Raw genomic sequence first — 24937 nt, 5'->3', positions numbered from 1 at the left:
GTATTGAGTTGTACCAAATATATCGACTCATGGTACATACGATACATTGAAATGTATTACCGATCTTTTGTCGGACCAATACATATCAACATGAAACCTTGGGTTTTAGTTGAAGACAATAATATCATAAATATGTGTACAATTTTGTTAACTTTTCAAATTTAAATCATTTCTCAAGTCGATGATAATACATTTATAAGATCACTTAAGTATTTTGTATATATATATTATATATATATATACGCACACACATCAAATAAGAAGTTGTATGAAATATCTTTTTGTCTAGTAACTGAAACAAAGTTAAAATGACCTTAACAATGCTCACCAGCTTCGGCACCATTCAGGATTTACGGAATTAGTTGCGGCGGTCCATCATAAGCTGTGAAGCAGACAGTTATCATAAAAATTCTTGGCAGTCAAATGAGCATGAATAAATGATTGCAATTATATGTTCAGCATGATGGCTAAAATAAAGAAATTAGTCTTCTCAATGTTTTTCTCATGCAGTCAGATCAATTTTGCAAATGGGAGACAGATTTCATTGGCAAAGTTCACAGGAATTCGATCATTAACAGCCAACAAAAGATAAGATAGGAAGCAAATAGGTTCTTTGTCTTCCCCGGTACACTTGATAAGTGGGAGAAAACCTGAGAGGAGATGGAAGCCATATCGTTTCCCTGAAATGTCATTGATTCATAAAGAGTTCTTGTTGAGTCACTTGGCATCACACCATAAATAGATTGTTGGCCAGCATTGCCACATTTCCTCCATTTGGTAGAAACCTACCCAATACAATCTGCCAAGATAATAAGATTTGTCTTTGGTCACTTCAAAACTCTCTTTAGCACAAAAAGGTAAGGCATCACTAGAAGATGACAACGAAACAGGAACAGGAGAAGTATTGTCCTCTTCAGTTTATATAATGTTTATATTCTAATATACACAGTTTCTTTGTTACGATAAACTATACCATGACAGCATGTGGACACATTTTCTTAGGTAACCGATGCCAATTCTGACTGAATAAAAAAGAAGCAACAAAGAGATTTATGAGTTCGTTCGTTCGTTCCGTGCAAGTTTCATTTTTCTTAGGTTGAGATGTATGGTCTTCCTACTAAAAAAGTGGTGTTTAAACTAAGAATGAAAGTTTCCCAGAAAAATTACATGAAAAGTAAGAAGCCTAACTTGGTCATTGTATGCTCATAACATGAAACTTCTTCATATGCTTATATCGGTAGGACAAACAAGGCAACACATACAAGAAGCTTAAAGAAGGTAAATGTAATTAATGAGATCACCAATTACTACCGATTACATGCAAGTCAGGAAACATCGGCATCGTAACATAATTTTTATCTTCAAAGTCCCAAGAAATATGATGCACAAATTATGAAGAATGATAAATATAGCACATTAATTAACAGTATCCTTGATTCAAGGGCACTGATCCCAGATGCTATTCATATACAAAACAGGTGTTTTTATCTCATATTCTATTTAACAAATATATAACATCAACAACTGGGTTTAGCATCTCAAGAATAAATGTGCTAGTTGTTGACTTGAAGCTCGGAATGGTTTTAAAGTTTTTTAAATGAAATTACAGTATTCGGTGGCTCATATTAAATTATTTATGATAAATTCAAGTGTACTGGCTTAAACAAATCCCACTGCAGTATAAAGAGCGACTCACCAGGACCGAGGATGCAGCCATCATAGGTCCTGCCAAGCCACCACCGAAAACATGTCCATCTGCACGAGCCAGCATAACTCGAAGTTCACCACTATGTCTACTTTGATTGCAACTCTCCAATGGCATGAATGAACCAGACAGTTTCACAATATCAAATTGGCCCTGTGTATGAGACATAACAATGTTTAAAATAAGACAATGCACTTCTAAAGCTTAACATGAGAGAAAAATCAGTTACAGATCCATCAAACACAGGGTTTGGGTCCTCTCCGTTGATTGGACCGGCCACCGAGATGGCTGCTGTCAAGCAAGGTGGAGCATCCATGATTGACAAGTTGACACAGTACTGGATGTTACCAAGTACTGAGAATTTCTCAATATTATAAAAAAAAGTATGCATCAGCTAAAAAACAAAATGAAATACCATCAACGCAGCAGAAATAAAATCTACAAGCTTTCATGCTATATACCAGAAAATTGAAGGAATATGATTCTGAGAATTTCAGTAATAAGTCATAACCTCATATGTTATTGTTCCAAGAGATGCTGCTGGCTTCAAAAGTGTGACCCTAGAAACAGTGCCATTTGCTGAAAGAATGCAAACTGCATTTGACCCACTTTTTTGGCAGAAAGAAATTATCTTTGAATATATATCCTGGAATAAAGACAGGATGTTATAAGAAGAGTAAGGCCTTAAGACATGACTTGCAAGGATTGTTTTGAATTTGCTGATTCATCACCTACTCTTTGAGCAGAAGTTTGTGATAATAAGTAAATGTATGATTAATGCGAATCCAGGAAACAAAAACAGGAACATTCGGATTTAGAAGGCACAATATTAATATTTCCAAAATCTAGGTGTATATGTTTGGGAATGGAAGCCAGATTAGCCTGGTCATATCGCTAAATTTAGCTGTCTGCTCATACTGCTATAGAAAAAGTGGAAATGAACTTTTCTATCTTCAACGACATATTGCAATGTTATATCAATATGCGTACCGGTTTGAGAGGAGACAAGTATGAAGATTGTGTTAGGATCAAGAGTCGGCACTAAGAGGGGGGAGGGAGGGGTGAATTAGTGCAGCAGTAAGATAACGATGATTTAAAAACTTTCGTACGATAAAACCATTTCCGACGTAAAACCGTTTTCGGAAACTTAACTTGAAAGCTAGTTCGTAAAAGCATTGAAGGCAGTAAGCACTTAAAGAGGTTTGCGGTAAAGATAAATTGCACAAATGTAAATGCAAACCAGTTTTTAGAGTGGTTCGATCAACGTGACCTATATCCACTTTCGGTTTCCTCCTCCGACGAGGTCACCGGCGTCCACTAGAAGCCTTCCTTCAATAGGCGAAGGCCAATCACCTTTTACACCCCTCTTCTCCTTTTACCGGGTTTAGGAGATAACCCTTACAAGCACTCACTCTCCTCTCTTAAATAGAATTCTAACACTTAGAGTTTGAGGAGGGAATTTCTAAGAGATTGCAACGACGTTTCTTTGCTTTTAGACTATCTGTGCTTGTGTGCTTTAACCAGGGATGAGAGGGGTATTTATAGGCTTCAAGTTGATTCAAACTTGGAGCCTAAAACTTTCTCATCCTGGGTTCTCCGAGCACGGGCGGTACCACCGCCTAGTGTCAGTTTGACTGACATTGCCCTGGGCGGTACCATCGCCTGGGGGTTAGTGTTGGGTGGTACCACCGCCTAACACCCTGCCAGGGACGATTCAACCGCCCAGACTGGTGGTACCACCGCCTGACATAGTCTCGAAGACTGTGCCACGACGGTGAGATTTCTTGGGGCACTGTTTGGGCTTCTTATTGGGCCCAACACAGTTCTTACATGGGCCTGGCTGGCCCCTAATTGGGTTGGCCCAAATCTAAGCCCAATTACGTGCTAACTATGAAATCCTAAGACATTTGCTAAGCTAAACAAGTCCCTATGTCTATTCTTCCGGTGAGCTTCCAGCGATCTTCCGGCGAACTTCCGACGATCTCTCGGCAATGTTCCGGCGGACTCCCGACAAGCTCCTGGACTTCACGACGATCTTCTTAGCGAGTTCCGACGAGCTTCTCTGGCAAGCTCCGAGACTTCTCGGCTGGTTCCGCCAGAACTTCCGACGAATGTCCGGACTTCCAACGAACTCTCGAACTCCCAACGAAATCGCGTCCTTGACTCTGGGGCTTCATTTTGCTTCATGCCTTGTTATCGTAGTTAATCCTACACATGTAAAAACATACTTCGATCTAGACAATTAATACTAAGCATTAATCAAGTTGTCCGGCATGTCATTGGTCCCTCGACGCTTCGTCCGATTCTTCGGCGCATCGTCCTCTCTTGTGGCCTATTGCCCAATCGGCCAGTTGATTCCGCAACTTCGATATCCTTAGCGCAATATCCGCTCTTCTTGGCCCGATGCCTTAATCCACGACCCGAAGCCTTCTGTCAATACGTCGACCGATCCACTGGTCCGACGTCCAATCTTTTGACATGTTCTCCTCTGGCACAGCTTGATTTTTCCTGCTTTAATTGTCTCATCCTGATCGAAGTATCCTGCGTCACTCAAAATGCAGATTAAAACATAAACACTTATCGATTGGTTTCATTATCAAAATCCGAGATTTAACATATTGAAGACATCAAGATTCAATTTCTAAGTTTTTTATTAATCCTTGGTTTTAATTTTCTCAAGTTTTCTTTTTTCTTTTTTAAATTTTTATTTAAGTTTTATGAATTTCTTGATAACCTATTCTGTGTATAGGTCAAAATCACCATCTGCTATATTTAAGAAAAGGCTACAAATTTGAAAAGAAGCAACATATATTAACTCAATGAATATAAGGAAAGGTTTGCAAGCCTTTGGCTATTACAAATTTCCTTAAAGAAGCCACCCACGGATTAAATATAAGCATGAAATTGAGAAGTAAAGGAGAACCTATGCAGGAAAAAGTATAGCAAAAAAGAATAATATTGCTGATGGTCACACAAGAAAATATGTTCCAAAAACACAATAGTTCAACTGGATTAGTTATAAACCAGTATATAGAACAAATATTTTCAATATGAACAAAGTAAGAGTTTCTGACTCTATATGACTCAAGCCTAGACACGATCATAAACAAGGATAAGTAATATGGTGACATATAATTGCAAGCATCTCTCGGTACCACCTTAAAAAAAGGTAAGCCTGCGTGCGTCAACCCTCCAGGCCCACATTAGCAGATGCTTTGTGTACTAGGTACACCCTTTTTTTTTTCCAATACCACGTGAACAAAATATCAAAAACTTCTCTATACATAAATCTTTATCGTAATACCCAATTTCCATGTTTTGCCAAAGCATCTTAAATAAATGAAATGACATAAGCAATAAGAACATAGTAATGTAATATGTGTCACTCATCATGTGGGGAATAATTGTACCTCATTAGTCCTAATGGTAATAACATGTGGAATCAAACAAGTCCTGTCTGGTCCTGCAAGTGTTTGTTTTACATAATTTAATTACTAAAAGCGTGATTTAAAGCATACAGAATGAAAGTAAAAGAATACTTGATATATGATATATCGATAGCACAAGAAATTCAGAAACTTTGAAACTAAGATATGAAGAGTTCTTTATGCACATAGTTGTAGAAAAGTAGCAAATAATTCATATTATGTTAAATGAAACACTAAAGAAAACAGACATGCAAAAGGTGGCTAGGGAAAAACAAAGTCAAATAGCTGGATGGACTTCTAAAATTAGATGCAGTGCTTTTGTGTACTCAACAAAGAAGCAACACAGAGAAACAATGATAAACAAAAACAATGGAGTATGAAACTGCATAATTAGACTCCCCAGTGGAAGGTACTAAAAAGTCCATCAAAACTACCAATTCATGATATTTCAGAAGCATTAGTTTCAAATATAATTCCATTATTCTATCATAGAATATCTGGAACTGTATCAACTATCATAATAAGACCGAGGCTGAAGTTTGTTAGCAAGATCCAAGCACGAAACTTTAGAAAAAGCCTTCTAAACCAGACAATCAGAACTAACAGATCTAATTGCTTTGGAAATAAAGAAAACATGTAGTGATAATTCCATTAATCTACCACAGAATCCCTGGAACTGAATTAACAATAACAGGTTCAAGGCTGAAGTTTGTTACCAAGATCCTAGCATGACACTAGACAGAGGCCTTCAAAGCTGGATAACCAGAACTCATAGATTTTATTGCTTTTGCAATAATGAAAAAACAAACATCATGAGCTAGGAATGCATTGACATGTTGTTTCAAATATCCTTGAAAAGGCCCCAAGGGAAACAGATTAAATCTCATGAACTTCCATATTTGTGATTCTGTGAATTACCTGGACCTCTGGTGTGTTGCTTCTTTCCAAAACCTCCTGTCTCATGCATTACTTTCTTAGTGAATTCGGTTGTTGGAGTTACAGCTGCAATGGTGAAAGGATCCAACCCTTCAGCACATAATGGGGTTGTAGCAGCACTTGGAACAGCAGTCGAAGCTGAGGCTAACATACCAGCAAACAAATATTTGCTTGGCTCTCCATAATTGTTTTGCTTCAGTAACTCTTCGTTATTTGGTGGACTTGTTGCAGATGGATTGTTCCTGGTGTCTTCAAATCCTTGACCGGGATAAGGATGACTACCCTTTGGTCTAAAGATCATTGAACCTTCCGAGTTTGGCATTGATTCAATGCTCCACTCAGAAGGCTGATATCACAATGAATTTCTCAGAATGATAATAGAAGTGCATGAAGTATGATATCTCAGATTAAATAACCAGTAAAGCTATTACAGCAAGTTAATAGAAAAGACAAGTTTTGTTGAGAAGAGTTGCATAACAGGAGAGTTATGCCAAAAACTTTGATAGAATTAAGTTACTTATCATCATAGTTTATAAAGTAAGTAAAAGAACAATGATCTCTCCATGTGGAATGGTTCTAAAGTTGTTTTAAGTCAAAGCATGATTAGTATCTTAGTTACCAAAACAGTAAATTCTGAACAAGAAAATTTGCATTTATTATCCCTCTAAAAGTTTTCTTGCACTAATGCAAGTAGCAAACTGATTACTTAGGCATCAGTTTCAAAATAAGAATATAGAAACATATTTAAAACAACTTTACAAATTTAGATGCAATTAGAGGTTGCATGATAGAAGATATCATCGAACTTAAAAGCTTCAGGTTGAGTAACATAGGAGCGTTATGGGGAGCCTTATTCAAAACATCTACTCCAAAATTTAAGTTCGATAAAATGGAAAGAAAAAGAACACAATAACAGAAACAAACTATAATATTGCTAACATGTAGAAATTACAAATCGCACCAGAAACTTGAAATTTTAACTCCAATTTTTAGTAGAGGATGCTTTTAACAACAACATTAGCATACAAAAATCTCACAGAAACAATTCTTATAATGTTTTGTGTGAATTTAGATAGTAGGAAGTTGTATGTACTGTGAATAGTCAAGTATATATGTTTAAGAGATTTATGTTCTCTTGCATTCAAATGGAATCTACAATTAAACAGCATATGTAACACATCTCAAGGCATTGGTAAAATAAGAATTTTCATACTCAGAATTTGGCTCATAGACTGTCAATTTGGAAATCTCATATAATTAATTAGCTATTGTATGTGCCTAAGTACTGAGAAAAACAGTTTTCTAGCTGTGACTAGCCATACATGATGATTGATTAGATCACTGAATCTTTTCCAAAAGAAAAGGGAGAATAACAAAAAGATGAAATCAATTACATTTTTCCCTGTGGAAATGCAAATATCTGGCTCATTACAAGCACTTGAAGGACCAAAAAATATAGCAAAGCAAAGTACACAATGTCTTTCACAATAGAATTGCAACTATAACATAAGAAAATTCAGACAGTAACATATCTAAAAATTATCGTTGGGGAAAAGATATATACATGTTCATGCAAAACCGAAGCATCATGTGAGCCAGATCCAGTCCCACCTGATCCAATAGGTAACTCTGTAAGATTATATAAGTCAAATGATCTACTTAAAGCATAAGGAAAATTGTACAAAATAATAAATTAAGATAATAACTCATCTGATGTCACTATAACAAGAAACCAACTATTTGAAAACTCTGTACCACATGGAAGCATATAAAATCACAGTGATCACTAACCCAGTAGTAGTAATAGTAAGAAATGGATTACCAAGGATATTCATGTATTCCTGTTTGTTATAATTCCCTCCCTCGTAGGTAGCTTCTGATATGTTTCTTGCAATTGAAGGGTACCGAGGAGGAAGTCCCCAAGTGCTCCATTGAACATCAGCCTGTGATCCTTCCAGTGCAGCCACAACATTATCAGCAAGACCATGATTGGCTGCCAACATATCCTTCTGCTGCAATAGCTGATTTGTTTGTACTGCACTTAATAAAGAGGGACTGCCACTATCTCCTGTTCCCCTTTGTCCATGAGGATGCTTGCAATCATGGAACTGAGCTGGGTTTCCATGCTTGCTAACAGTGGAAGTCTCCCCACCTGACATAATTCCCAGCTAGGTCTGTAAACCAAATAATGAACTCGAAGAACTTATTCCTGAGATTATCAAACACCAATTAAAAAATATAAGTAAATATAAAGGTAATAACTTTTTTTTAAAATAAATGCTTTATATTTTATTCTTTTCTTTCAACTTTTAAGGTGTCTTGCAACAAAAGCGAGAGAGCAACAATTTTATATAACGTATGCTAGAACATGGTCAAGGACCCTTTCAACAGATATTGACATGGAGAGTAGATAATATGCCAACTGTTAAACTAATGCCTCACAATACTACGATGAGGCGATGAGTTCCACAAAAGTTCCAAATGATAAAATCCAACAGTTTTCAACAAGAAAGAAAATAACAACTAATTCTTTAAGTAATCTTTTTTTTTAAATCTAAAAATTGTTAGAAGAACAGCAGGCACCATAGATGATAAAATTCTTACGTCTCTGCATTGAGAAAAAAAACAAGGTATAATAGGTAGATCAGTGCAGCTTCTATTTTTTGACAGCATCAGATTGCAGAGAATGAACTTATACTAATCGACTTGGTCCTTCATTGAACATAAGGTACCTAAAACCAAAATAACTAAGTGTGTCTGAATCAACAGATCAAATAATCTATAAATAACTAATAGTAGTGAGACAGATCTAACTTCATGAGAAGTATTTACATGCAATACCACACGAGATATGTGGCTGCTCATCAATTAGTAAGCAACAATGCATATCTCAGATTCACGTTTAAAACCCTGCCAACAAAGCATAAACCCAAATAAAGACTTCCTTCTTGATGTACATTAGAATCATAATACTAAAAAGCAAAAATAAAGATGCCAATAGGAGCTCTTAGTGTTCCTAAATTTCCCTTATTTGATGGTCCTTCAAGAAATGGGCATCTAGAGAGCTTTCCAACCTCTTTTCCAGAACTATTTCTGTCTTATGGTGTACTGTTTCCAATGGCAGTTCCACTTATATGATTAACTTCTATAAGTCATCCTCTTCTTTTTATTGTTCATTTTGCAATTGTATCCCAAATGCAACTTTCAATATTCCTATTTTCCAAATTTACTTATACTCACAGACTGTAGAGATCTAACAAGATTTTCAATCCAATACTAAATTGTACTAGTAATGGGCTGCTAATCTGTCTTTATGCACAATTTAATCACAATTCCTTCCATGTGATTGGTTTCTACCGGAAGCCTTCTAACTTTTTGACTTTCCATTATGTATACCTCTTATTACTTTAGTGCAATTTCATTTCTGTGTCATGCGTAGAAATATAACATTGACTATGATGTTACATTCGTGAACTGAGAATAAGCAAACCAGTTTCTATGGTGCCAGAGATATGAGATATGTTCAGATGTTTAAATTGAAATTTGAATGTGTACTAATTTTTCTTTCTTTTTTACAATATCCCATCCATTATCTCTGCCATGTGCTGTTGCACGTACATCATATTGGATCAAATAATAATAGAAAAAACAATATGTTGGGTATTAATTCCAGAAATGACAACAACAGCAACTATTATACACTATCAACAAGAAAATAAATAGAAGACATGTACTATGTTACTAAATCTTCATTTAGAAATGAGAAGCCATGCCAGAATAAACTAATTTTGCCAAGATGAGAAACTATCCAAAAACTCACCTTCCCCAAGAACCAAAAAAATCTACAAGCCAAAGAAATAGAAGAATCTTAGTAGAAACAGAAGAAGATGCATTTTTGGTCGAAGAAGAAAGACAACCGACTCCAGTCGGTGCCCTCAAAGACTAAGAACTGAGAACAAGATGATAAACAAAGAGAAAAGTATATCTTCCCATTTATTCTGCAAGATTTTACTATTGAATCAGTTCATTGAACTGTTATAGGTGTAACCAAAAGTTGGTTGAAAGATACATGCATCATCTGTGTAATCAGTGGCCCAACACATCCTTAAACTCGTTTCCATGTTTTTATTGAAGGAGACAAACAATTTTTTTTAGTTTCTTATTATATAGTCTTTCTCAATAAATTTCCTTTTCTTAAGAAAACATATATCATTTCACAAAAAATTGCTTTCAAATCTCATTTGGCTAATAACTCATATTTTGCAATATAAAGGATGAAAATAAATGCGTCAAAATAAGCAGGGGCTTGAAATGTAACAACTTGCCATTTCTTTGAAGATGTTTAGGACCACAAGTAAACTTATCATCAAACTACTTAATAACTTCATTAGGTGGCAAAATCAAAACAATGCAATGTTAACAAAATCACTGGATACTGTATTTTTTATTTCTTCTCATTTAGATGCATAAAATAATTATATCATTCTCATATGTCTTAACAAATTATGTTAGCATATCCGTCTAAGATGTTTGTCTTACTGAAACAAACATGCAAAAAATTTGTGGTTACCATATACATCTTAGATGTTTGTGTTACTGAAACATACATATAAAAATTTGTGGTTCAACCAAATAAATCAGTTTAAAACCAAACTAAAGAGCATTAATACTCATCAAAATACAATCGAAAAAAGAAAAACAATAAGCATATACATGTATTACAGATCAAACCACCAATTCTATAATTTAAATAAATCAGCAAATTTTGGCATAATACTGATTTTTTATGCATGAACAAGCTTCAACAAGTCTTATGCCAAAAGCAGCTCGCAAAATCGTTCCCACACATAGCACAGATGAGGGAATAAACAGATCCATGTTATCAAGTTAATGTTAACCAAAGGAATGCTTTCTATGTTTTGAAGTCGAACTTCATATTGTGGATCAGAAGCTAAATAGTCAACCCCATATCGTGTGGTAAAAATATCTGCTCACCGTTGATTAGGATGCTCATCAACTTGTCTCTGAATCTCGAAAACAATGAAATAGCCACACCCATTTTTAACCTTTTCTGCAATCCAATATAAGTGAAGATTCCAACTTACAAGGATGAAACTGAAGGCAACCACCAAGAACATGTGGACTCAGAACTCGTCATTCCGAGGTGACAAATGAGAGAAACCCTCGATCATCGAAGCGATTCGCAGGTCGCATCGGACCAAATTTGATGTCGAACGTGACCGCCGTTCCGTACTCCAGCTCCGATGCCCGATCATTAGCGCCGTGCGGCCGTTCCATGGAGGAGCACCCCGCCCATGCCATGGGGTCATCGTAGTCGAGCCGACCGTCGGCCAGCGCTTCCGGCAAGATCCGAGGAGATCGGCCATCGCCATTGCCGCTTGAACATGTCAAACCTAGTTTATCGGCATTTCTCGAATACGTAAAATTTTATTTGTTTTTATTGCTGGGATATAATGTTATCGAACTGATGAGATGCATTCATAGGGATGTTGAAATCTAACCGAGAAACTGCAGCTTGTTCCGGAGTTCGGCGGAGATCCAAGAAGTGGATCTTCCTCTCGAGAGAAGGGGATCGAGGATTCTTCTTTCGATGCTCATATTAGAGGATACTCCCATCATTGATGGAGAGATTGGAGTTTCATGAGCTCGGAGTGCAAGGAAGGGAGAGTGATTCTTGATCGAGTAGGAGGAAGAGTTTTTGTTTCTTCTCCCTCTGAGACTTTCTTTTGAGGTGGGAGGAGCGAGATGGCAAGATGGTCAAAGAGCACCGGTTGGTAGTTGGAGTGGCGAAGAGCTGTTTCGTTGAACGTAAAGGGTTCTATCACAGTCTTTCGCTTTTCATCGCATTGATCCTTCTCGGTGTTTGTGTTTGTAATTTACCATCGAGTACAGCAAATACGTTTGGTCTCCATAATGTCTCGTTGAGTTAAGTGATGTTTATTGCCTAATTCTCTTGGGACTAATTATATATTATTTTTAAATTAATTATTTTTAATATTACGTGTCTATAATTAGTAATGAAAAACGATTAGATATATTTATCCTGACAATTTTATTAATAAAAAAATAAAATATAATTTTAATATTTTAGTTGGTAGTGGTGGACGACGTTGGTGGTGACAAATTATGTCACTGGAGATCATTGGTGACCGTTATGGATGAGCAGAGCGACGATGAAAGGATCGTTCGGTAACTGCGTTAGACATCGACACAGATTATGAGTAGCTCTCATCTTTTATCGTTGCTCTCTTTATCTACAACAGTCGCCCGTGTCTCTCAACAGTGGCATCATTCACCACCACTAATGTCATCCATCATCATCAACTAAAATATTAAAATTATATTTTTATATTTTATTTTCATATTTTATTAATAAAACCGACAATGAGATAGTAAATAGACATAAATATTTTATTTTTATAATTATAAGAATATTAATATATATTTTTAAAGTATAAGGATTAAGATGATAAAGATAACTAACTAACTACGAGGTATAATATACTGTTAGCTCACTCTCTTATCACAACAGTATCATAGTCTTCCTCTGTAGTGGAATCATGCTCAATGATTTCTTAGCTTTTCAAGGGACCAAAGTGTAAGAAAATCTCTCGGAAGAGAGCTAGAAAGAAACAACCATATGTCTCTCCAAACATTAGGATCTATGTTAGTATTGTCAACCTTCATCCACAAAACTCATATTAATCGATTTTTATCATTGATAGAGCATATTTCGGTACTACCCACGTGGCGATAATAAGTGGCCACCTTGAAACCGACATGGCACATGCACGCCGACATGGCATATCGAACTCGTACGCAATGACTAACCATACCCACATCGCTTGGGGTTGTATGAACAACATCACCCAACATGGAACCATCCACACCAATACGAGGTGGCATCGCACAGTGCGGAACTGTGTAAGTCGGTCTGCGCCATGTGGAGCATATGAGCCAACCTCTCGGGGGATCGACGGTCATTAACGAGCCCCGTACGATCGACCCCATATGATAGGTATAATAAAGGCCGACCCCCTAGCTAATGACAAGGGGTGGTCTTCGAGCACTCAAACATGCACAAACTCATCCCAACATCATCATACTAACTTAAGCCTCGGAAGAGTCGAGTCAGGATTCCCCCTCCCGACTTCGACTTGCGTGCAGAAACCCAACAAGGAAAAACAACTCCCAACTCAACCTCGGATTGACTCGACAAACAACGTCATGACCTGACCTGATACCGACCCTCTCCAATCGGGAAGCCACATGGATGATCTTGCGCATTCCGATCGGACCGAGCCATGCTAACAACTCAGCCACGATGAAAAGTTACACAACAATCATGATTAAAATTAGTTTGTTTGAATGAATAAATTTGAAAAATATTAATCATCAAACATATCTTAATATTTTTAGCGTCATGTATGATGCAGATTAGTATTTCACATTTAAAACCAACTTACGGTAGGTAACTAGGATTAGGTATACGCAAACTTTTAATTTGGAGAGGGACGTGCATTTATGTAGGGAGAACTATATGGCTTTCGACATGATGAATAATAACTAACAGTGTCACAATTATAATAGTTGCATTTAATACACCATTAATTAATATAAAGGTGAATTCTTGAAAAAAATAACTAACTTTGAGAATTTTCTAAATAGAATTTAAACTTTAAAACATTATTATCTTTTTTTTTAAATGATCATTCTACCCCTCATCGACCATCGTCATATGCTTAGCACATAGTTGCGCCTTCATCTCATATATCACCCCCTTTGTCAGAGACACCCTCTCTTTGGACCCTGTTAGACCTATTGGACCAATGACGGAGGCATAGTCTTCATGGCTCCTCTACGGCTAGCGATGGAGGTTACAGGCGAGCCACCACCCCCTCTTTTTCGTATGTGACCAATGATAAGGGGGGGTTGCAGGTGAGATAGCGAGGGGCATACCCCCTCTTTCCACACGAGAATGGGGCATGAAGAGGCTATACGATTCCTCCGTGACCGGCAACAAAGGTTGCGAATGAGGGTGAGTTACCCATCTCATTTCTTGTTCACGACAAATGATGAGAGGGGCTGTTGGCAATGGGAAGGGCGCGCCCCTTCTTACCACGTCAGTAATAATGAGACTACGTGGCTCCTCTATAATTAGTAACGAAGGCACAAGCAAGAGTGTGCCACCCCTTCTTCCTCACTTATAATTGATAGCGAGAGATGACTATGGACAACAACGATCATCATTGAGGCTATATCTGAAGTCGAATAGGATCCAATTGAGAGACTTAGCTTAAAAATTGGGATGATTGGTTGATGAAGATGATGAAAGTATCGATAAAATGATATTTCATATGACTGGGGATATTCTATGGGAATTCTTTAAGGTTAAAAATATTGTATGAGAAATTCTCAAACGTAATAATTTTTTAAGAATTCATCATAAATATAAATTGGTCACATCTCCAAATATAATTAGTATAAATTGCAGAATAAAGTGACTTATGCACATGTAACATTTTAGATTAGTAGGTCTACAAACAGAGACATAGGTGACAAAATTTAGATAGATTGAAGATACTTTTGTAAGATTTAATTTAATCCCCATAAAAGCATTGGTGTTTCTTCCTCTATGTGGTGTCTAACTTTACATTTTTTATAAATGAGCTAAATAAACAATTCTTCTGAAACGCTTTGTTCCCAAGTTTTCATGTGTTACAGTAGAAAATAAAACCTTTGACGTTCCAAACTTGTATAAGATTAATTTTATATAGTTATTTTATTGAATGAATTTTTTAGAAAATACTCGGATATTTTTAATTGGTGCCCCCCCTTTTTTTTTTTTTCAAATATTACTTATACTTAGAAAATCTAAATTACTCCTAAATTTTTTTAGTCTGTTATAATATTTTTAGCATGTTATAGTATCTCGGCTATCATAATAAAAACATTGTAAGGCTTCCTCGAAGACACTGTAATATCATTTATAATATATTTTTTAAATAATATTTATAATATATTTAGTATATAATAAAATATTATAAATATTATTCAAAATAGTATAAACAAGTTAAATGAAAATACTATAACAGTTAAAAATTGATAAAAAAAATTTAAAAAAAATTGACAAAAAAATTTTGAGGAATATTTTTAAATTAAAGATATTGTTTGGAAATAAAATAAAATATAAAATATAAAATATTTTTGAGAAAGACAAATATTTTCTAAGAAAATCATCCTATTTTATTTGGAAATTTAAATATATTTTTATTAAAAAAAGAAAGTTGATTCCTACCTATTAAAACCCCTTCTTTTTCTCTGTTGGCGTGCGAAAGCCGTAATAATTTGTGCCTGTCTGCTTGCCCGAGCTTCCGATTCCTTGGGCTTGCGGTCTGATGAGTCCCTTCCCCGATCCCAACCCCATCCTCTACGCATGTGTCGCCCACGGCACCACCATCCTTGCGGAGCTCTCATCCGCCGAAGCCGGCGGCGGCGATGATGATCTCCCCTTGGGGCACGCCGCCGGTTGCCTCGCGACAGTGCCTCGATTCCACCGCCATTACTCCCACACAGCCGGTGGCCGGATCTACGCCTTCCTCATGGCCGAACCCCTCGTCTTCTTCGCCATCGCCGACGAGGCCGTCCTCGGCAAGCCCCGGGCACTCCTCTTCCTCCGCCGCCTCCGCGACGCCTTCTCGTCCTCGGCCGTCCGCAGACGCCGCACCGCCGTCGGAGGCGATGGATCCGATCCCCTCCCCCACCTCTGCCTCCAGGAGGACTTCCTCCCGGAGCTCCGCCGTCTCGTGCAATCGGTTCCCTCCCAGGACGAGGAGCCGCCCCCGCCGCGCCCTTGCCTTCCGCCGCCGGCCGCTAGCCCTCGGCCCTCGGACTCCGACGAGGACCAGAAAGTGAAGGAGAAGAAGGGGGGGAAGGGAAAGAGGAAGATGGTGATTTCGGTCGTCAATCGCGACGTTGTGGATTCCGACCCTGGAAATGGTGGGTCGAAATCGGTGCAGAAAGTCTGGCGGCAGCATGTCCGGACTATAATTCTCATCGATCTCGTGGTGTGCTGCTTCCTCCTTGGGGTTTGGGTATCTATCTGTAGGGGTTTCGAGTGCATCACCAATTAAAAACCATTTGGATTCAGTTGCTGCTGATCTGTGTTCCATATTTGAGTGTGGCATGCTGGTGGTTGATGAAGGTTCTCCGGTATATACTTCAAGATGCATGGTAATTTTCTTTCTTATTGCGGCTCTTTAGTGTGTATATTACTGATCTGAGATGTTGAGGTTATTTGTGATTTCGTTGCCTTTTGGTATGTTCTCCATTGTTTTTTTCCCATCTCTGATTGTATCACTCTGTTAGTTCATGTATACAAGTCTCCTTATGAATTTGAAGTTCTCATTTTAATAGTTTATGCAGCAATATTTTAATTCACAAAGTCACATTTTACCATGATATCTAAGTTATCCCAATTTGAATATTAAGATCTTCCTCAGTAATCATGCTGTTATCATCATTTCTCTTCTCTATTATCGCATTTGAGGTCCGCTTAGGACTATGACTTGGTAGTTCACATTGCTAGCAATCACTGCATGGCTATCTTGCATGTTACCAAAAACATCATGATTGCCAATTTTGTAATCGTTGTAAGTTAGTGCTTCATCCGTAGGAATGATAACAGGGAAGCACATGCTTTGGCTAATCTTGCTTGAATTTGTTTTCTCACTAAGTTTTTCTTAAAAAAAGAAAATAACATCATCATGAGCATGTGCATTTACTCATTTCTCACGTACATTACCTTCTCGATTGGATAGCATGTGATGCTCCTCATATTGTGTGCATTGTAGTTAAAAGTTAAGTGTACGACGCTCTTTAAGATGCATGTCATGATGTATGTCCTGCATCTTCATAGTGTCTTATTTAATCCTTCCTAGTGTGAAGAAATCTCCTTAGATGAGGTTTGGATAAGCCATCGCTCCAAATGACTTGCCAAGAGAAGAAAACATTTATCCAAATTGTCGTGTATTTATCTATGCGGGGCATGATTGGTAAAGAACTTTGGTCTTAAAATTGATGTCAAGAAGTGGATTCAACGGCTGTATAAAACTGCTAATTGTTGATTTCATTCAACAATATTGGTAAACTGAGTGATTTCTGTATCAGTCTCTGCATTACTATTTGTTGATCGATAAACAAAGTGCATGGCTATAGCTGATGTACATGTTTTTTCATCCTTGGGTAATATTCAGCAACAGGGGAGAAAATTTATACTATAAAAAATTTGAGTATCCTCTTGGTTCCTGCCTGATGTGGATAGTTTGCTTTAAGCTCATTGAAACAAGTACATAGATGACTCTTAATAATACAATACTAGTGAAAACCGAAACCTGTAAAGTAATTTTTTTCTTGGTAGACTCAACTAACTATTCTTGGATAGGTTTGTTGCACTTGGTTATTAATTTTAGCTATAGAAAGACTGTGTACATAATCAATCAGTGATAAATATATGAGGCCATGTGACAGTTTAGCCAATCTTCTTTCACTATTTTATGTAGCCTAAGTTGACCATTATGGTGAATCTATTCTTCTTTGGTGCCGTCATTAATCATTCTTCTTCGAACAAGTTCTAGCTAGAACATGCAAATGGGTAGCTTAGGCAAAATGTCAAGAGAGCAGACAGGTTTTTTAAAATCCAAACTTAGGTGGATGTAAGACAATCTAAATTGTCTAGCAAAACTTTGTCAGGAAATCAGTTCCAATGAAATTATTTGTAAAATCTTGCAAGGGGCTACTTGGTTTCTAAAAGAAATCTGTTATCTGAAGAAGAAAAGAAGGGATACCTGCCTCTTTCTTGTAGAGGAGGTAGCTTGAGATCTGACACATCCATGTCGCGCATGCAGTAAAGAAAGGGGAAAAGGAAAAGGAACATAGGATCACAAACTTACAAAAGAGGTAAAGAATAGTAGTCCTAGTTTTAGTCAACATGTAAGTTCTCTCATCTTCTTTTCTTCCAGCTGCTATTGTTTTGTATCCTTGTTGATCTCAAAAATTTTACTCTTGATTCTATTGACAATCAATTAGGGAGACATTTGTTGCTCTCTTTTTCATATTTCTTCACTGCAACAAAAAATATTTCAGATCTAAACTTTAAATTTGAGCCACATAACCTGTAAGCTATGCCTTGTACTATTCACTTCTCATTTGGTTTGATATTCATTAGTTGGTAAAGTTAGCAACTAGCTTGTTCTGTCTTCAATCAGAATGATTTTGGTAAGGAGATTAATCTATTTGGTGAGTAAAAAGAATAAGAACACAGATCTCTGTTCAGCTCCTTCCAATAGTTGCAATTGATTTAGAAGAGAACAGTGGTGAACTGTTAAATAAACAAGAAAGTTATATTTAAGAGAAGATTATTAACAAGGGGGAAAGAGGAAAAAAAGCTACAAGCATAAGAACTGGAACTGCATAAGAAGATCACACATATTTTATGGCTCTATGCTTGCCTAAATCTTTTTTATTTCTTCACTCCTTGTTATGTTGACTATATTTGTCTCCTTGTTTTCTTTTCTGTGAAAGATATGCTTAATGCTGCTCTATTATACATGTCTTCTGTGACATCTTGTGATTATGTTGTCTTTATTGCTATAAGATAATCTAAAGAATTTGCTTTGATATCTAGATGCAAAATTGTAACCTTTGCATGCTACAACATACTGTAAAACGAGCTCCAATGTTCTTTTGTTTGTTGTGTGTATGTGTGTGTGTAAGAGTTGCCTGTAGGAGTTTTGCCATTTAGTTCATGTCAACCCTAATCCGCACAATATATATTTTTTCCACACTACGTTGGAGTTTGGTATTGATACGAATTATTTTGCCATGTCGATGGAATGTGCTATTGCATCACACGCCCCCATCCTTTTTCTGATGTCAATTAATTAAAGAATTGGTCCAACTAAAAGGTTTCTTGATGATGAGAAGCATTTCAAATTGTACAGGAAAATTCTACTTTTTTTGTTTCTCGTGATCGTCAAATAATATTTGATATGTGATGTTTTCTGCTACACAAATAAATCTTCGTAGATATATCAATTGTTATGGACAACATATGAAAAAATGTGCGAGCAAATCGTTCTCCAAAACCCTCTTCGATGTTTAATGAATCCACACCAAACTAGATCTTAAAAGCTTGATTAAGTTGGTGTTCGAACAATATCTTATAGACTTAACAAGTAGTAAGTCATGGTTTTAAAGTCCAATTAGGAATAATTGACGCTCAAAAAGTTGATTGGCGAATAATTAGATTTATCTATATGTACATTTTGTCGGCGAACTCTTGGTGGAGGTGAGACCATTCCTTTTAGCCAATCAAAAGACAGGTGTGGGTAAATTATTTTAGATGTCGGAAACTAATTTTCTTTTCCGAGCCTCTTAAAACATTTTCCCTCTTTCCTAGCCGTCGATTCTCTTCTCTTCCTGTTGACACTGGAGCAGTTCCCATCCTGTTGCGGCGATTCATTGGATCTAAGCCTTGAATCGCCTCATGGTAATGGCAAGATGCCAAGAGTTTCTTATGAGTTATTGAAATGCTGCTGCGGCGGATGTTGTTCTTGGATCAGTCGGCGCTGTTCAATTTCCATTCGTTTCTGACGGTGGTGCTGCTGGTGATCTCCACCTGCACCTACATCGAGATGCAGTTCCCTGCCATCCTCGAGCAGAGGACCGGGTAATCTTTCTTCTTTCTTCCTTACCTGTTTTCCCTCTGACTTCCATTTCTAGCGTCTGAATCCAGTGGCATGAACACGGCCCCCTATCAGGTTCTTTGCGATTTGTTACAGATTTGGATGTTCTTGATCTGGGCCAAAATTTCTTTGTTTCCTTTAGTTTATATTGTATATCTTGCATTCCACACTATGCACATTGCACATGTTGATGAGTTGTGGTTGGTAGGACTAGGACCTCTCAGCATGTAGCTATGCCATCCACTAGAAGCAAGCGGGGGTTATGATGAATTAGGGCAACTGTTATCTGCTAAAATGACAACATCGACCAGGTCCTACTGGTTATGATGTATTACAAACAAGTGGGTTTGTTTGATGCTGAATGTGTCTCTCTTTCTATGACACAACTTTCTTTTTTCAAGAATTTATGTCAGTCCAGTGTCATGCCTACTAGAGGATGGACCCTTCTTTGCTCTTTATAGATGAACTACTGTTGAATCTTATTAGCTTCAACAACAACAACAATGCCCTAAAGTCCTAACAATTTGAGATCGGCTAAAATCGCTAGTCCTGTTTTATCTAAACTATTATTTGTGTCATTCTGCCAAATTTTGTTTTATCATTCTCATTTCTTGATTATTAACAAAGGAAGAAAAATATAGTTTGTTTACAGTATAGCTGCAAAATGATATGGTCGTGGCATTATCCTCATCGATCTTAGATCGAGTGGGCAATAGCAAGGATGCTAGTAAATGCTTCAAACTTGTTGTTGAAGTATTCTAAATTCAACAGATGAGAATTAATAGTAAAATAGATTCACCTGACAGGCCTCCCAATAGAGCTACTATTACTTTCCTAGCAACCTAGTGGCAATTAATTGCATCTACAACCTTAGGGTATGGACACAAGGAACCCAAGGTTTTGGGAGGTCCTCCCCTTTCTTGGTGGCAAATAATGGCAAGATTGACACCTTTGTTCCCTTGTCTATTCTTCCTCTCTCTTCTTTTCTGGTCCAGATTGGTAAGTTTTGTCCAATTCCAGGACCAGGCAATCGGCAGGTGGATCTTGATCTGGATCCACTAGTCCAACCAACTGTGTTCAGCAGTAACATGGGAAGTGTTTATTCCATTCTCTGTCACATCTCAGCTTAGAGACAAGAAGAGATGGATAAATGTATAGAGAAGTTTAAACCATTGAGAATGATAAACATCGGACTCCAGCAAGGAAACCCTTTTTTTGATTCCTTTAGTTGGTATCTGAGGATGCAAATATTTGATTACTTGAGTGCCAAAGACTTTCCCTTCACATAGTGATCAGGTACAATATATTTTAATTAACTTCTTAAGAAAATAAATGATAGTAGATGTACAGATGCATCATTCTAGTTTTATGAAAAAAAATCATGTAGCAAGTTCATGCAAGTGTTATTTCATTGTTTATTCAAGGGGAACCTGATTTCGTGGTGCTGTTGTTTTGTGATACTGATATATAAGCTATTATTAGCATAGAAATGACTTAGATAGTTTAGTCTAAGTGATATATGCCTCCTTAGAGGTTCTAGCTGTTATTAGCAGACTGATATATGCCTCCTTTCTTTCTTAACACAATTCGAGAGAAACTACAATAGCATGTACAGTTTGAGAAGATTCCCATTCTGCATACCCAATATACCTTTACATTAGAAACCTAAACTTGAGTTTATGCATGATTTCAAACTATTTTTTTTTCTCCGCACATTACTGTCAAGATCCGGGCTTGATAAGTTAATTGATTCATTAATTTTTATTAACCTAAATTATTGATCAAAATGTTTAGATTGAAATCGATAATAATATATTCATCATATTCTTATAAATCAATTTTAGTTTTATCACATGCGACTAATAAGAATGTTACATTATATGATGGCATGTCAACTTTGAAACTCGATTAGATATCATGAAGATGAAGGATTTGGCCTGAATAATCATTTTATTCAAAGCCCTCGGGTAGGCTTTGGATGCTCTGTGATGGGTATCTCAATAATCATTTTATTTTATGAGAGCTCAATATGCCTTTGGCTTCACCTTCTACAAGTTGCAGCAGCTCCTGTAGACATCCCGCACGCTGTGGAACATTAATTTCACATGCCATTTGGGGCCAAAATGGCCGTTGCAATCATACATCAGTGAACATGTATTATTATTATTATTATTTTTATTGGTATGATCTTTTTTTCGTCTCAACTATTTAGAATCAATCATATGAATTTTTATTTATAGTTTTTATTAAAAAAATTAGATTTTTTTTACCTCTTCTCGTATTACTAATATTAATTATTTTATCTTTTTTTAACTATCATAACTCCTCAACACATATAATCTTAAATGATTTTCTCTCATCTTATTTTCTATCGAAGGGATATCTAATTATTAATGAATAAAAATATTTTTTAGTAACTTTATATATTCATTTCAATATTCTTATCCTTATAACATAAACTTTTTGTATATATATATTTGTCTTAATCACCCAACACTCAAATCCATAAAATATTTTTGGTCTCAGAATTATCTTATCTATCTCAACATTCTTATTTTCATAATATAAACTTTTTGTATATATTTTTTTTAATCATCCAATACTTAAATCCATAAAATATTTTTAGTCTTAGAATTATCTTATAATTTTTTTAATCTTAAATGTTTTTGATGATCATATAAGATTACTAATGCCTCTCGTAATCTTAATCATCTTGTTTTTACTCTATAAATGATATCTTCATCGATCTCTCTGTCTTATTTAATAATTCAAGAACCCTAAAGCTTTTATTTAGGGGGATTTTTTTCCATGCAATTTAATTATCTTTTTCTATCTATTTCTAGAATCACTAAAATTATATTTTATATATTCACTTAGTTTAAAATATTTAGTTTCGCTTAACTTCATAGTTCAAATTTATAATTAATTCTACTTAAACTCTCATCAACTAAGATAATAGCATCAGTAAATAATATACATTAGGGAGGTATATCATATAAGTGACTAGTATGTTCATCCATTATCATGTAATCTTATGCTAATAAGAAATTTATTAGATACACTCCATATACTTCTAACACTAATAATTGTACTATTATATATATCTTTAATAACATCAATATAATTAGTGAATACATATTTTAAAATCCACTATAATAAATCTTTATGAACTTTATCATAGCCTTTTTAATAAGAATCATATGCAGATCTTTCTTTTTCTCCATATATTTTTTCATGAATTATCTTAATAAATAAATAGCTTTTAAGTTAAACTTTCAAGCAAAAAACTAAATTAATTTTTAGAAATATTTGTTTCAAGTCTTATTTTATTTTCGATAATTTTTTTCCAGAGTTGATTTTAATTTTTTATAATTTGAATACTTTTGTATATCACATTATTTTTATAAATTGGTACTAAAACTCTCTTTTCATTTATTACGCATCCTTCTAAATATTATTATTTTATTAAATAAGCTAGTTAACTCAACAACTTTCTTTTCATCGAACTTTTTCAGATCTTAATAAGGATATTATGAGGCCTCATACTTTTTAGCTATTTTTATCTTCTTTAATACATATTTTACTTTATTAACTCTAATTTTATTCTATGATTATTATTTATTAAATCTAAGTCTTATGTGAAATATCTTATTTTAAAACTATGGTACATATCTAATACCATCAATTTATGTTAATTTGTTAAACTTTCACCTGATATAACTTGACAATTCTTATAAATAATTTTATCTATCTTCCTATTGAGAAAAAAAAAAATCTATTTAACTGCTATTATGATCACTCTTATAAATAATTAAATATTTTATTTTTCTTCTTAAATAAGTATTTATAATTATAAGATTTTGCAACTATCTTCATTTCTCTCCCCCGGTAACCAAAGCTTCCATCCACCCCTTTATATTTATCATATATTTTTTTATTCAAATCTCATCAAATTATAAGTTTTATAGTTATAAACATTCTTCGAGTGATATCATCTTTAATCATCCAATCCGACTCTTACTCGAGAGATATAAGCACTAATGATATTTAAAATATTTTTTTCATAAATTTTAAAATTATAATTCAATGTTTAAATCTTTTTATATTTATAATATTATTCTTAGAATCTTCTAAACTACAATCATATCAATCCCATTTCCATCCTATGAATCTTTGCCTGTTTTGGTGTTTATCCCCTATGATATGGTTTGTGAACGGTGGACGTATATGAATCCCGTATGATATTGACAGATAATAAATACTAATACCAATAATCCAAAGCAATTAACTCTAAAATAATCCCTCCACCGCCTCTCTTATATAAATATGATGAACCAAAGATTCTTACAGGCGCTTGTCACAAGCCACAGAAAATTAATACTCGGAGTAGACCGACTCCCTTCCTCGCACTGGAATCTACACAGATAATTCCAAGGCGATCACAGGTGGGTGCAAACCTCTAAATTCCACGGAGGGTGGCAAGTCAACCACATCAAGATTTGACTTGTGTCTTTTCTTATTTATTCTCATGTTTTTGCCCACGTCAGTTGCAGGAAATTTCCTCTCCTTTCTACACCGAGGGATTGAACTCATTTCATTTGCCGATCGATCGTGCTCGACCAAATACAGTTCGTCTCGCCAACGCAACACGCACAGCTATAAAACGACGACGACCCACAGGCTTCCAACTCCTGCGTATTTTATTTGGGTTGACCCTCTATCTCTCTCACCTTTCCTTTCCATTCTTTTGACTTGTTATTCTCCCATGGATTGGGAGCTTTTTGTTTTGCAAGATTAGTTGGCTATCAACTAATCTACAATAATAATATGTCCTTTCAATATTTATAGCAACTGAGTCATTAGTCTAATTTAACATACGTTCTCAAGTGATAGACATGAAATGGCCATTAGTCCTTTCAATATATATAGCAACCCATGTTGACAACCATTAACTCGGTGGAGTCTGCCATTTGTGTGGACCAAAGTTATGAGGCTTAATCCACCCTGATGCCATCTTCTTCTCCCTCTCTCTCTCTCTCTCTCTCTCTCTCTCTCTCTCTCTCTCTCTCTCTCAACTTGGCCATCAACATATATGCAATACA

The 24937-nt window shown here is 35.8% G+C and overlaps 2 protein-coding genes and 1 long non-coding RNA gene across 20 annotated transcripts; 2 read left to right on the top strand and 1 right to left on the bottom strand.

The window, feature by feature from the left end:
* Positions 1–481: 481 nt before the first annotated feature.
* Positions 482–11904, bottom strand: LOC135606846 (AT-hook motif nuclear-localized protein 7-like). 18 transcript variants are annotated; one of them, XM_065098158.1, is made up of 10 exons: positions 11592–11900; positions 11175–11483; positions 8674–8801; positions 7892–8278; positions 7634–7698; positions 6052–6415; positions 5116–5168; positions 2217–2351; positions 1697–1858; positions 482–799 (listed from the first exon to the last, which is right to left on the bottom strand). In XM_065098158.1, exons 4-10 carry the CDS (start codon positions 8226–8228, stop codon positions 728–730), a joined length of 1188 nt encoding a protein of 395 aa, XP_064954230.1. In that variant the 5' UTR covers positions 8229–8278; positions 8674–8801; positions 11175–11483; positions 11592–11900; the 3' UTR covers positions 482–727. The 18 variants fall into 18 exon arrangements, with proteins under 18 accessions (XP_064954230.1, XP_064954234.1, XP_064954235.1 ...); XM_065098162.1 differs by lacking the exon at positions 8674–8801 and having other exon boundaries at positions 6052–6135; positions 6223–6415; positions 7892–8221; positions 11065–11483; positions 11592–11898; XM_065098163.1 differs by lacking the exon at positions 8674–8801 and having other exon boundaries at positions 6052–6135; positions 6223–6415; positions 7634–7680; ... (1 more) ...; positions 11065–11483; positions 11592–11895.
* Positions 11905–15412: 3508 nt separating this feature from the next.
* LOC103977041 (phytolongin Phyl1.2-like) lies at positions 15413–16505 on the top strand. The gene has a single exon (XM_009392445.3). It carries the CDS (start codon positions 15489–15491, stop codon positions 16221–16223), a length of 735 nt encoding a protein of 244 aa, XP_009390720.2. The 5' UTR covers positions 15413–15488; the 3' UTR covers positions 16224–16505.
* Positions 16506–19616: 3111 nt separating this feature from the next.
* LOC135606845 (uncharacterized) lies at positions 19617–21729 on the top strand. The gene is made up of 3 exons (XR_010484984.1): positions 19617–19639; positions 19713–19819; positions 20044–21729. It is a non-coding gene; the product is annotated as an uncharacterized LOC135606845 (long non-coding RNA).
* Positions 21730–24937: the final 3208 nt, after the last annotated feature.

Source organism: Musa acuminata, chromosome BXJ2-3, assembly GCF_036884655.1.
Source record: "Musa acuminata AAA Group cultivar baxijiao chromosome BXJ2-3, Cavendish_Baxijiao_AAA, whole genome shotgun sequence".
Taxonomy (NCBI): domain Eukaryota; kingdom Viridiplantae; phylum Streptophyta; class Magnoliopsida; order Zingiberales; family Musaceae; genus Musa; species Musa acuminata.
Note: the sequence above shows the minus strand (reverse complement) of the source record. Positions and strands in the feature narration are given on the sequence as shown.

What these genes read in the sequence shown, in the direction of transcription:
- LOC135606846 (XM_065098152.1), bottom strand. Translation starts at nt 11,128, where the DNA reads ATGGGTGTGGCTATTTCATTGTTTTCGAGATTCAGAGACAAGTTGATG. An exon ending in GGAATACATGAATATCCTTG is followed by an intron (nt 7,699 to 7,891) that starts GTAATCCATTTC and finishes ATAATCTTACAG; the next exon opens with AGTTACCTATTGGATCAGGT. An exon ending in TTACCATTAGGACTAATGAG is followed by an intron (nt 2,352 to 5,115) that starts GTACAATTATTC and finishes TCTTTATTCCAG; the next exon opens with GATATATATTCAAAGATAAT.
- LOC103977041 (XM_009392445.3), top strand. Translation starts at nt 15,489, where the DNA reads ATGAGTCCCTTCCCCGATCCCAACCCCATCCTCTACGCATGTGTCGCC.